Source organism: Pinus tabuliformis, chromosome 3_2, assembly GCF_031772625.1.
Source record: "Pinus tabuliformis cultivar Carrire ecotype Pingquan chromosome 3_2, CPIR1, whole genome shotgun sequence".
NCBI lineage: Eukaryota > Viridiplantae > Streptophyta > Pinopsida > Pinales > Pinaceae > Pinus > Pinus tabuliformis.
Window position 1 is genome coordinate 953,679,143 of NC_142302.1, and position 14,237 is coordinate 953,693,379.

The 14,237-nt window shown below is 35.5% G+C and overlaps 1 protein-coding gene across 1 annotated transcript; it reads right to left on the reverse strand.

Moving 5' to 3' along the window:
* Nucleotides 1-7,717: 7,717 nt before the first annotated feature.
* Nucleotides 7,718-8,665, reverse strand: LOC149183808 (uncharacterized). Its single transcript, XM_089415093.1, has one exon. It carries the CDS (start codon nt 8,663-8,665, stop codon nt 7,718-7,720), a length of 948 nt encoding a protein of 315 aa, XP_089271219.1.
* Between the last annotated feature and the right edge of the window lie 5,572 nt (nt 8,666-14,237).

The following is a 14,237-nucleotide window of genomic DNA, read 5'->3' on the forward strand; positions in this document are numbered from 1 at the left end:
TTTACAACATATTTTTTTTTTTTAATTATAGTCTACATTATTTTTCTATTTAGAATATCATTTTTATTTTTTATTTTTATTTTAAAGGGATACATATGGACAAACAAACTTACACATCCCCTCACACTCGGTTGTAGAATGAGCCTCTTCAAAAAATTTAATTAACCAACATCTAGGCTATAGAATGAGCTTCTGATCTCAATTAATTATTTTTTTCTTTGACTGCTAATATATATATATATATCTTTTAATTTTATTTTTTTAATGAAACAATCACGAGACTACCTATAGGACTTGTTTATAATTTTTTTCCCGCAATTTTCACCAAGTAGAGAATGTCTCCACCACCACTAGAAACACCATATGTGCTTCTAGAGCTTGAGCTCAACTCCTTCCACATCTTAATCTCCTTAATTACTCAATAATTATTTAATAATCATTTATGGCCTTTTCTATGTGAGTCTTACCCATTACTCTTATTTTTAATCTTATTATTAATTCTTTCTTCCAATTTATTTGAACATTGAACCTTTAAATTTTTTTAAATTATCTATAAATAAACATTCAAAAAATTTTAATTAGTGAAATAATTTTTCTTCCAACTAATTACTCAATACATATTTAATAATTTTTTATGACATTTCTTTTATAGGTCTTACCCCTTTAATTTTAATTTATTATTAATTTTTTCTTTCAATTTATTGGAATGATGATAATGATGATGACTAACATCTACTAAGACCTGGTCTATTAAACCTTAAAAAGTAAGAGATTAATTGAGACTTGTTAATATTTTATTTATATGATCAAAAAGAAGGGAGATAAGCTTTCCTAGATCACTATAGTCTTGCTACTTAACATGTCAAGAAGGTTGGTAGTGTAGCAAAGGTTTTGGAAATGAGATTGGATGTGAGTAAGAGTCTTACAATCCAAGAAATGTGTTTTTCATCTTCAACCCTCTTAGTATCCCAAAGGTGACAAACTCTTGGCTCCAAGGTGTTTGGGAATTGACCAATGGCCAATTTTTCTTGGAAACTCATGAGAATTAGTTCTTATCTTCATAATATTAATTTTCCTTTTTAATTAATTAATTAATTAATTTCTCTTTTAATAACTAATTAACCCTAATCCTCTTTAAATTAATTGATCTTTCTTTGTTTTCGCCATAAATTTTCAAGCTTAGAGTCCTGAAAATGAATAAAGTGTTCACCTGAAATCTTGAACATTGCAGTTTCTCCATGCCTAATTTTCTAAATTTTTTCTCCCTAATAAATTTAAATGGTGAAAATCTACATTTTAAAATTGATCCTTATTATAAATTTGATAATTCACATATAAATTTAAGAATTCACCTAAATTAGATACTATGAATTCAAATGGTGAAAATATACACTCTAAAATTGCTTCTTATTATAAATTTGAGAATTCACATATAAATTTAAGAATTCACATAAGTTTTAGGGATCACTTAAATCTAATTATTATTATTTGAATTGAGAATTCACATATAAATTTAAGAATTCACATAAGTTTTAGGGATCACTGAAATCTAATTATTATTATTTGAATTTCGTGTATGGGGTAAGGATTTAAATTGTGTTATTTTTAAATGAAATTGATTAATATATTTTAAAATTAATAAAAAAATTGAATATTAAAATTTTATTTTTAAAATTTTTATATTTTTTAATAAAAGTTTTAAATAATTTATCAATTATATTTGTTTTTAATATTTTTTTTTCTTTGATAATGAATGGTGAGTCAATGAACATCTCCCAACTCTGCATACAATTAGAATTTAGAATTCAAAAATTGATATTCAACATGAACACGAGTTGTGAAAACATACACACATAAATGATTTGGGTTTTTCTTATCGAGGTTCAATTCCCCCATATGATATACCAAATTTTGATATAATGACCTGAAATCTTCGTATTTAGAATGAAATCAACCTATATAATTTTCATATAAAATATAAAAAATATTTTCCAGATAAAAAAAAAAAAATTTAAATTAGCTTAGAATCATCTTAACTTAGTATTTATCAAGGGCCAATAAGGATCAAATATTTCAAGGGGCAATCCTCTTTTTTGAGTGCAAAACTTGAGGAAAAGTTTGCACCTTTAGATATTTGAATCAACCTATATAATTTTCATATAAAATATAAAAAATATTTTTGAGATAAAAAAGGAAAAAAAAAAAAAAAAAAAAAAAATTAAATTAGCCTAGAATCATCTTAACTTAGTATTTATCAAGGGCCAATAGGGATCAAATATTTCAAGGGGAAATCCTCTTTTTTGAGTGCAAAACTTGAGGAAAAGTTTGCACCTCTAGATATTTGATCCTTCTCTAGGCTTGATAGGTCCAAAGCTAAGATTAATCTGACTAGCTTTATATGTGTGTGTGTTTTTCTTCTTCGTTTAAATAGGCTACATTGCATAAGAACATTATTGGAAAACCATAGATTGTCACAACATGAAGCCCAAAAACTATTTTGTTTTAATAATTATTTATTTTAATTTATTTTAATTTTTATGTAATTTGACAAAATCAAAATATTTACGTAATAGAATAATACATCTCTTTCATACTAAATTAGATAATTTCTTAACACAGTAATTAAATTTTTAATCCCTTTATTCATTATATGATATAATAAAATATTATTAATTTAATCAAAAAAAATTGTCTTTTTCTTTTTATCTATTAATTTCCCTAATATATAGTATCTTCATAATTTTAACTGTGAATTTCCTTAACTAATTTATTGTTTTTAATATTTTCTTATATATTGATAAAAACTCTCCCATAACCTTTATTTTTAATTAAAATAATTTATTTTTTAATAACTAATTCAAGAACATGAGGTTGAGGGGACGAAGGCCAGAGGTAAGCCTAAAAAAGATCAGCCCAGGGTTTACAAATGCTGTGTAATATGTGAAGCAGTGTTATGACTACGAGTGCATGGGATGACCTTCAGCACCAGATGAAATGATGTTGCTACCCATTGTGTGCATTGATTTTGCTAATCCCACATCATTAAGTAAGATGGCCCCTCCTTGACCTTCCACAACCTTTATGGGACTCCTGAAACGGTCCCCCTTCACCGTACCTTCCAACCATCCACCAATGGGCCCCTCCAACCTTCTTTTTTAATATCTGCCTAGCCCCTCGACCCACCTCGGCCCCTCTACCCCTTTGACCCTGCCTTAGGCTTATCTTTTTTAGGCTTACCTCTGGCCTTCGTCCCCTTGACCTCGACCCTCACCCTTCGACCCCGATGCATCTATGCTATTTAATTCTATAAATTCTTTCAACTTTATCCTAAAAATAAATCACATTAAATAATTTAAAACATACCAATAATAATATAATTAATCTAATTTTTGAAAAAATCATTATTAATCACAAAAATCTAATTTATTAATTTTCCATATTTTATTAAAAAAAATCAATATTTACTTTGCATTCACGAGGAAACACTTTAATTTGACTTAAAAGACAATCCATGTAAATAATGCTACCCTAATGTAGATATGAAACCTAGCCAAACAATAAGGCACTATGTAGACATGAAACATTAACATCACTGAGTTGGTGCCTAAAACCTTGTAAAAACTATCCATGTTCCATGGCAAGGTTGGCCTCGGGCATCGGATATGGTACTGTTGCTTCCGAAACAAGGAGATCCACCGCGATTCCGCCTACACGTGTGACGTCGGGTACTCTCACCTGGCAAATTCTTTGGCCGTAGTCTTTAACGCGACTTTTTGAAAGACTTTCCGGCTATTTTTTCCGGTGAAAATCCGGCAGTAATTTATTGAAATCCAAGTTTGATAACTAGTTTCTGCACAATGAAAGCGTCCAAGGGGTTTTTCAGGGTGCTGAATCCGAATATGCAGTTAAAAAACCATTTTAACTGCAACAAATCATGATTTCATCTCAATTTCTTCCGCCGGATTCCGTCACCGGAATCTCAAAAAGTTGCATTATAGACAACTCCAATTCTTTGTATTTCTTTGGGCACGTGGGGAATGCGGACCTGCAGGATGCAACCGCCTGTCCCGGTCAACCTGAATAATTCAATCCACTGGGCTCGTGACCAGAGGAAGGTTCCAAATGTTCTTTTCTCGTCCATATTTGCTCCTTTCATGCGCGATTTCTATCTGGGTTTGGAGTAAATGAGCTTGTGCGAAGCACGCACAGAATGAAACGGCTGAAGATCGTTGAAAGGGACTTTATGGGTTTGATTAACAGCCAGGTAGTTGTAGAAAAAGACAAGGAGGGGTTAACTGTAAGTACCATATATTCACTGGTATATGTTTATAATTGCTGTTCTGTATGGGCTTGTTGCTTGGTCTTCAGGATCGTTTCCCTTATGCTGCGTGAATAGAGTTCTGTGATCATGCTGATACATTCAATTTTAGGGAAGTGAAAGCTAAGAATCAAGATACTTTCTTTTCAGAAGAAAAAGAAGCATGGTATTTATATTATGTATATAAAAACGTTCTGAAATATACAGTATATAGTGGACTATTGTCCTGGATATGGATTTTCAGCTCATTTTCTTTCTTTGTACATATACAAAAATATTTATGACTGACATATAATTCTTTTCATCATAGGCAAAATATTAGACTTTCAAAAAACTGTATAGATACCTGTAGTTCTGAGATGATTTCCAGAAAGAAGGGCTTGAAGCATACCAGAAATATGTCGACCTTATATGCCGGGCATAGAGAAAGGTTGTATGACATATGTGCAGGATTCCATAGAGATGCTCAGGTGCCACTTACCAAATGGAGATTGCATTCCTTTCTTAGAAAGAGCATCCGCTTGTTCATTTTGTTGACGTCTTATATGTGAGATAGGAAATATATCAGGCTTCCATAGTGATGCAATCCTGTACAGCCATCTTGTGAGGCTGTCATTTTTTATGTCTTGTATGCCTTTCACATGTTCTATGATCAATTTAAAGTCACCATAAACTTGGATAGGTCTGACGTCCATGAATGTACAGAAAAGAAGCAATCCATGCAGAGCCATGGCCTCTGCGTTATTACTTGTCCCATTGCCACCATTCCAATACAGGAAGTATTGGAGATCACTTGATATACCAATGTAAACACCGCAAGCACATATGCCATCCTTTGCTGCACCGTCGAAGTGGGCCCTTGGGAAAGAAAGTTGCTGAGAGTCAGAGGTTGTCATCTAGATATTTTTCTGTTGAGGAATATTTTGGAGAATGGAGGAGTAATAAGGAATAATCTTATCCATAATATGCCCAAAATTCTCCATGCTGTTTTGAAAAATTATTTTGTTTCTCCATTTCCATATAAACCAGAAAACAATTAATGGAATGGGTCGCCAGATATATATTTGATAATCCCACCATTCATATGCTTCTGTTATGGATGGGTGTGAAATAGCAGGGAAGCCAAAATAAGATGCCAACTGCATCCACAATCGCTGAGATTGTGGACAGTTTAAGAAAATGTGTAGATTGTCTTCTGTGTTGGCAAGGCAGATAATGCATATGGCTGGCCCCTGCTAGCTCCTTTTCTGCAAGTTTGTCCATGTAAGATTTTTATCATGATATACTAGCCACGAAAACATAATGATTTTTAGTGGGTAGCTTGTTTTCCATAGTGAGTATGGAAAGATTTTCCGGGGAGCCTCCCTTCGATGTTCAATCAAGGAGTGGTAAATGTCTTTAACTAATACAATGGACTTGCCTTTTTTTACCTGCCAATCAATGCAGTCTCTATCCTCTGTTTTATAAAAACCTGCACTTTTCATATTCCAGACAATTCTGTTCCATTGGGCAGCCAATTCTCCTTCTAAGCCCAGTTCTCTGTCGGATTTCCATAGTGGAATGGCATCCTTCCATCCTTTTATAACCTATGCCCAAAAGAAAAGTCCTTTTTGATGGAGGAGCAAGAGAATATGTGGAGTGATTATAGGTTCCATATCTATGCCCTTGATAGTATCAACACCTATGAGGATGTTATTTCCATATTGTAATTTCCATATAAGGTTCTTATAGAAAAAAGGAAGAATTTTTTGTAAACTTCTCCAAATCACTGGACCTTTAGAGGGCCATTTAAGACTGTTTTTGTACCAGGAGTAAATATCTTTATTTCCAAGGTATTTCATTTTGATAGTTTGACTCGAGATGCTATGCCCAAAAACGGCTTGCCACAAAGATTTGCCCAGTAAAGCCATGCCAAAGAGACGCAGATTCATGATGGCCCAGCCCCCAATTTTTTTTGGAATGGAGATATTTTCCAATTTAGAAAGATGATATTTTCTCTTGTCCTTGCATCCTCCCCAGATAAAGGTAGCCATTAAACGATTCAGTTTCTTTATTATAGCCACTGGAATGTAAAACAGATGTGCCCAGTATACACATATTTGAGCAAGAACTGTCTGAGTTAATGTCATTCTACCTGCAAGTGATAAGCATTTAAACTCCCACCCCGCTATTCTCCTATAGAATATGTTAATGATCCATGACCAGTCAGATGTATTGTAGCTCATGGGTTTAAGATGGTGCCCCAAATATTTTAGCCCCTCTTTTATGGACACGGCCTGAATGTTAAATAGCAGTGAGATATATTCCATCTCTGCCATATTAACCTTACCATAATGAAATGTGGATTTACCTTCATTGATGTATAGTCCTGTAGCCCTTTGAAAAGAATTTATAATCTCATACATTTTCTGCCATGTAAAGCAAAGCGAACAGAAGAATGTCATCCACAAAGAGGTTGTGTGTAAGAAAGTTACCTCTGGAAATGGAAAGAGGGCTGATATTCCCTGTTGCAACCGCATTTTTGATGTGAAGACTAAGGGTATCCATGACTAAGATGAATAAAATTGGAGACAATGAACACCCCTGACGGAGTCCTCTTTCAGCGAGAAAAAAAGATGTAGGGTAGCCATTAATGAGGATCGTGTAGTTGACTCCTTCAACACATGCCATGATCCAATTTGTGCATAGGTCATTTAGCCCGATCTTGATAAGCAATCATCTCAGATAGCTCTAGTCAAGGCAATCGTAGGCTTTTTTAAGGTCAATTTTAAGTATGGCAGCACCAATATTTCTCGTTTGCATAGTATGTAAAGCTTCCTGTGCTATGGCCACAGCTTCTAAAATGTTTCTGCCACTAAGAAAATTGTGTTGTTCTTTGGAGATATGTACATAAAAATTTCCACGAATTCTCTCTGCAATAATTTTAGAAATGATTTTATAAATAAAATTGCATAATGAATTCGGCTTGTAGTCTGCAAAAGAAGAGGAGTCCTTTCCTTTTGGAATCGGTGCTATATAGGTGGATGAAATATTTGGATGAATTCTCCCTTGTAATCTGGTTTCTTCCACCATTTCCAAGATGTCTCTTTTCATTAAATCAAAGAAGTGGATGAAGATGTCTATGGTCCAGCCATCTGGGCCGGGACATTTATCCTTTTTGAATGATTTCATTACAGAGAGTAACTCTTCCTCCTTTACAGCAGCAAATAGTCTTTCATTTTCTTTCTCCTCGAACATATTTGGAAAAGGATCTATACCCCATAAGATATCATTTATCTCCCTATTAGCCTCCCGTTTGTATGCTTTTTTAAAATGATTGGTGGCCTCCTTGGAAATGTCTTCTTGGGAGTATAGATGTATGCCTTCTTCATTATTGATTTTCCAAATTGAATTTGAGGCTCATCTTTTGCTAGCAAAGTGATGAAAGAACTTGGTATTTTTATCACCCTCCTTCAGCCAAGTGGCTCGGCTTTTGAGCTGCCAAGAGATTTCTTCAATCTTTAAAATTTTCTGCTTCTTGTTTACAAGTTCCCAAATCCGTGCCTGAGTACTCCATGGCATGGAGTGGGTAGTCATACTGACAGTTATATAAGAAAGTTCCTTTTTAATTTTCTTCAGTTCTATACAATTTGATTGTTTTTTCTGAATTTTCCATTCTTTCACTTTGGATTTGAGATTTCTCATTTTGCCAATCAAGTTCTCCAATGGAGAGGCCTCTATTGTAGAACTGTTATCAGTCCAAAACTTGTGGACCATGTTGTTAAATGCTTCCTCTTCTAGCAAATACCTATTTAATTTGAATGGATAACATTTCCGCGCTTCAGGATTCATCCATTGTAAAGTAACTGGTCGATGGTCCGATATAAAAACAGGGAGAGTGCGAGAGCTCGGGATACCATGTTTTTCTAGCAGTTTTTTGTGCATGATGAATATGTCCAGTCTTTTTGCAATATATGCTTCTCCTGAATGGAAATTGTCCCAAGTGGGAGACAAAAATTTCGGGCAGATGTCGACATAGTTATATTGCAGCATTGTTTCCCTAATTTTCTCTCCAATAGAATCAACTATTTTTCCTTTTCCCCACACTTCATCTGGTCCCAGTATACAATTTAGATCTCCCGCGATGAGTAGTGCTTCATTCTCTAATATGCCAAAGGCAAAAAAATGGTTCCAATAGGAGGCTCTGTCCTTGTAGGGTGCATAGACGTTCAATATATGAAACCTGTTTGCACATCCTCTATATTTTACAGTGATCAATATTCCTCCCAGGCATCTGAAAGTTTTATCAGAGATCCACCTCAGATCCCATAGCACCGCTAGTCCACCTGAGAGTCCCGACGCCTCCATTGCAACTACATACCAAGATGGGAACATTCTTCTAAAGTATGAGATAGTGTCCTGACTGTTGTGCATTGTTTCCTGAACTAAAAACAAGATACTTATGTACAATAAATTGTTTCAATAGAGCTTTTTATATTGTTTATTTCTTAGAATTATCTAATCCTACAATTTGAATAATTGAGATTGCATGCAATTATGATGATTTTAGTGACCAAAAATATGCATCAATTTCGGGGAAAAAGTTGTGCTTCATTTAGGGATGGAGAAGTGTAATCTCTACTGCTTACCTAACTTGACTGAACCCTAATGCCTAATTCACAACATAAATACCTCTTTCTAAACTACAATTGTACATGCTAAGAAGAGGATGATCTTATGTGGTAACTACACACTAGAAAACACGCACACAATCTTTAAGAAAAAATTTCGAAGCTTGAATAGAATTGTTTGGGTGGATGTAGGGCCTTGAAAGGTCACATAGTGCAAATTTCACCAAAATGTGTGTGCATTGACTATATTTTACCACAAACCCTTCTAAACCCAAGGCTGAGTTGCACCTCAAGGTTTCCAAGCTTGAGATACATAGGTCATTTGTATGAATTTGAGATATGCATCCTTGAGCTCTGCAAGCCTAAGGTGTTTATCAGAAGCGGGTTTAGATGGATCTATGTTAGTGTCCATATTGAATGCACACTCAAGATTCAATGTACCATAAAGCACAAACATAAGTGTGCTTTTCCCAGTGCAGAAATGCCCATCCTTACAAAGGACTAAATTAGTCTGTGATGAGTGCACATTGGGTAGCAACACTTTTTTGCCAATGAGTTGGAACGTGGCTTACTGTTAGATATGCATCTATTGAAGGTTGGGTAATCTTTCCTACATACAAAAGGAAGTAAAGTAAAGGTGCCCCTAGAAACTTTGTATATAAGATCGAGTTAGAGCATATTTACTGTAAGCTAATGCAATGACATGATATATTTACTTCTCACATGCAATGACATGATATATAATCCCAAGCAACCGCGTCAAGGTTTCAAGTAATTTAATTTTATAAACCTGTTAATAGACAAAACAAATTCCATGGTTTGCTATAAAATTTGGTTGTCAACACAAATGTTCGTTGATCATAGCTATAGAGTAGTGGTACATGACATCCGTGTAGATTCCAAGGGTCAAAATTTGGGGTGTTTGTTAAATTTAAAAAGAATGTTGATGCAATTGTTAATATTAGCTGCAGGAAAGGATCGATAGGAATAGGCCAAGAAGGAAAACCATCTATTATTAAACCTGTTTTATGGTTCTAAAGAGCATGATAAGTACAGTAGATGTTTCAGAAACTGTGGATAAAGTTGAAATGCTTGTTATCAACTTTTAGATCCCGGCCTTTAGTTGGACAGAGCTTTACAACGAGGAAGAGACCTGTGAAATTTCTTTTTAAGGTTCAGTTATGGTCATTTGTGTCATTCAAGTATAGTCCAAAGGTTACAAGAAGTAGTTAGGATTTATATATTCATTAAACCTTGAGAACTCTGTTATCTCAAAATCAAGCACTGGAAGGCTGCAGACCAGGTTAACTTCAAGTAACTATTTCAAACCAGACTTTTTGACTAAGGCCTAGCCTCCTTAGCCTGAGAGGGCTCTCTCAAAGGTTATTAATTTTGACTAATGATAAGATGGCTAACTCTTGTGAAACACATGAACAAGTATGCTGGCTCGACAAACATTAAACTAATTCCCATTGGGCTTATGGAGTCAAACATACTACAACAAACAATGATATTGCCTCTACATAGAAGTCAGGGCATGTGACATTTAAATGTTCAAAACATAACTCTTATAAAACCACAGTTCATAGATGAGTACAGGAAGTCAGAGCAACATAAGTGAATTCTGAGTGATTACTCCTCTAAGCAACTGAAAAAAGACATGAAGGACAAAGTAAAATAACACATCTTGAACATGGAAATGCTGTATGAATCCTGAGAAGAAAAGCATATATCTTATATTACTGAAATCTGTTCTTTACATAAGCCAAAATAGCACTCTGTTTTCATAAAATATCCAACCCTTTGTCTATTTCTGTTTCAGCTATTTATAGAGTTCTTCTACCTAACTGAGGTTCCTCCTCCAGCGTGAGGGGAACTCCAATTCTGCCTATGATGACACCTACTAACATTTGAAACTAACTAATTAATACAACAGACTGTTAATTGACAGCTCTAGAATCCTAAAACAATTAGGATTCTAATTCGTCATCATGCTGAATAGCATTTATTACAATCAAGGTAGTACTCCTACGAGAAAAAAGAGAAAACAGGTTCATTCTCTGACATCTGGTTCCCTTCTGGCGGTGGCTGTGATGGACCTTTAATGCTTCATGTTTGATCTTCAATGTCACATGTTCTCCAATCCCCTGAAACATAGGAAACTGCCACTTGTGTATTAAGCTTCTGAATCATTAAATGGTCAAGAACCATCTTCTGTTTAGCCCATTTTAGAATGTCTTCCTCAACACTCCTGCTTGTAACATCCACATCTCTAGGTGGTATTAACTTTGATGGCTTTGTTTGAGATTCAGAAGCTCGGGACTTTATACCAGACTTGTTCTTGCATGCGCTTTTGCTGTGTCTCCCGCAAATCCTTTGAGAGACAGTTGTGAGATTCTTTCCGCGATTGCAGATCTGACATTTGTTGCATCAGCTGCCAAATGTCAAATTCACTTTACCCTCTTAACACGCCACTTTACATCTGAACCAGTAGAGCCATGGTGGCATGATCTTTGTTTCTCGGGCACTTTTTTCATATCCTCAACAGCCTTTTGCATTTCAGGATCATGGTAGCATGGCTCAAGAATGTTATAAATATTGAGTCTTGTGACCTCCTGCTCGATTACCATTAATTTGGTGTCACAATTAGTATCAGATGTGTCATAATTATTTCCCTTACAAGCAACCGCCGCATCTTTAAATTGCTCATCTGATATAAGCCCCATTGTATATTGCATTACTATAAGCTTGACGATTTGCAACATCTGCTGGTAGCATGAGAATGGAAATTTCGGCCACTAAAAGGCCCAGAACCACCACTAGCTTCAGGAAATATGCTTGATTGATGTCATCTAGGTGTTGATAATTAATAAGCAGGTAAATATTGAAAAGAAACACAACAATACACACCACTGCTGCTATGATAACTAATGTCAGGTTAAAGTCACCCATTTTTCTCCTCGAAGTTCAACTCCACAAATGCTGACGATTGAAAATTCATCAAAAAAGGAACACCACATAGTTATAATGAACAAGACTTTGCTTCTTTATTTGTCCATTTGAAAGTAGACTAGCTGTTTCGATACGAGAATTGCCTGCCCATAAGACTCGTGAAATTTCGCCAAGCCAAAAATAAATGGTGAAATGAAGCTCTTTTTGATCGATCTGAATTATACGCTGTAGAAAAACAATAATAGGAAAATGTAGATCCTGAATGCAGATCAGAACAACTGAAATCGCCCCTGCCTTCCACGACACCAAATGCATGGCTTAGGCAATTGGTCGATCCAAATGACACATGGTAGTTACCTCGCCACCAACACAGTAGTTGAGGTGCCAGGCTGAGTTATTGTAAATAAAAGAATCCCTGACCCATAGGCCTGTACGAATTCGTTCACTTATCTCATACTACAGTTCAAATGCATCCTCCACTCCCTGCTCATCAATCGGTTGACCACTCTCCAGATATGCAGAAACAACCTCCCTATTGTATTTCAAAATATAGAATGAGTTGTCACTTCCGAGCGCAACAAGATCACCACTGTCTGCCTAGTAGATATTTTTCATTTTAACATCTATTCGCCGAATTACACGACATTTAGCCCAGTCATAGAAGCAAACAAAATCATTTGACCGTACAGCTAACAAGGCTCCCCCATAAATACCCTCAGCAGAAAATGTTGGCCGAATGCTCTTCCTTTCCTGAAATGTCTTGCTAAAAATCTTGATCTTGGAAGTACTTTCTCGAACTGCATATTCTCCATCTGAAGCCCAAACAAATTCGAGTGCAGATCCAAAAAATCTATTCCTCCATGCCAGTGCCGTATAAATTATGTATTCACCATCACCACATACAACAACAAATATTCCATTTGGATTAATGTTACCAAAGGGATCTAAATTTTCCCCTAAAGACCCTTCAAACAAGAACGGAGTTTGAGGACAACAGTCAGTCTGGAGCGGAGTTCTTTGAGAGAAACATTTGATATATCCACATTATCAATAAGTATTTTCCCATCAGAGATTGGAGTGAGGCGAAATATGGCATTAAGGACACTAGACTTGTCCTTCCTGCTATTCCAACCTGCTCACATGCATTTATAGTGAATGAAACTGCTCGCAGGGCTGGTGGAAAAAATGGCATGTATCTCAACGTAACTTGGTTGAACTCAATGAGTCCTTCCATTGGCCAGTTTGGATCAACACATGAATGCCCCTCCAGTTCTTCCAGAAAAACATCCATGTACTGCTGTACTCTCTCAACTAAAATCATTTTCTTCTTTACCTTCAGATATTGCAGTTGCACATTGAACTAACAACTGTTTGGAAGAGCTCCATGTATGAACATTATCTTGTCGGTGACCAGTTGATGCATATGCTTCTTGTTGTAAAGAATTAGTTTGTGAAACAGAACATGAATCAGATATATTTGCAACACTGGGATACCATGTATAGCTCCTCTTTGGCAATTTGATGACGGAAAATTTAGGTGACCTGATGTATGTTCCCCTGTGAGATTCTCACTAGATGCGGATTTCTGGACGGAAGCAGAACTCTGTTCAATAGGCATGCTAGGATTTTGACCTCTACTGAAAACTCGAACAAATCCCCAATTTCGTAGCACGCTACGAAACCACCTAAACATGTAGCGCCGCGAAACTGCTAAAAAGGATTTATGTGCTTTACGATCAAACAAATGTAAGACATTTGGCATTGAAATTTTGTCAGTGATAACAGTGGCTCCACTTGGGATAGTGTGCCCTTGTGGTACACTAAGAACCTGCAGTTCCAGTGCCTTATAAAATTTATTTGACAAACATCTTCTTTAAGTTCCTTGGGTCTTCACCTCGGGCTTAAGCTTGATGATCACTGTAAGAGAAATAAGTCTATATCTACCACTACAAAAAAAATGCTCAGTCAACCTTGAGCTTATTGGCACTTTCCTACCTACTTACCCTATCAGTTGCAAGCTCCACTGGTAGCTCAAGCAACATGATATTTCCAATAAAGCCAATCAATTGTCTTTTCTGATATGAGAGGCTCTTGACTGCATTCAACCTCAAAATAACCATGGTAGTAAGATGACCGAATCAACCTGTAATATACTTGATCTTCATAATGCAAATGAAAATGAAAGACCGGAGTGCAAATCTTGTCCATATATTCACTTATAGGGTCAAAGAATACATGGTTATGTTGATGATCATCATAATATTCCACATCTTTAGACAACTGATTCTCAACCACACAAGGTTCTTTTGATATGCTATCGAACTGCTTTTCTGAATGCTGCCTACAAACAATGTAAT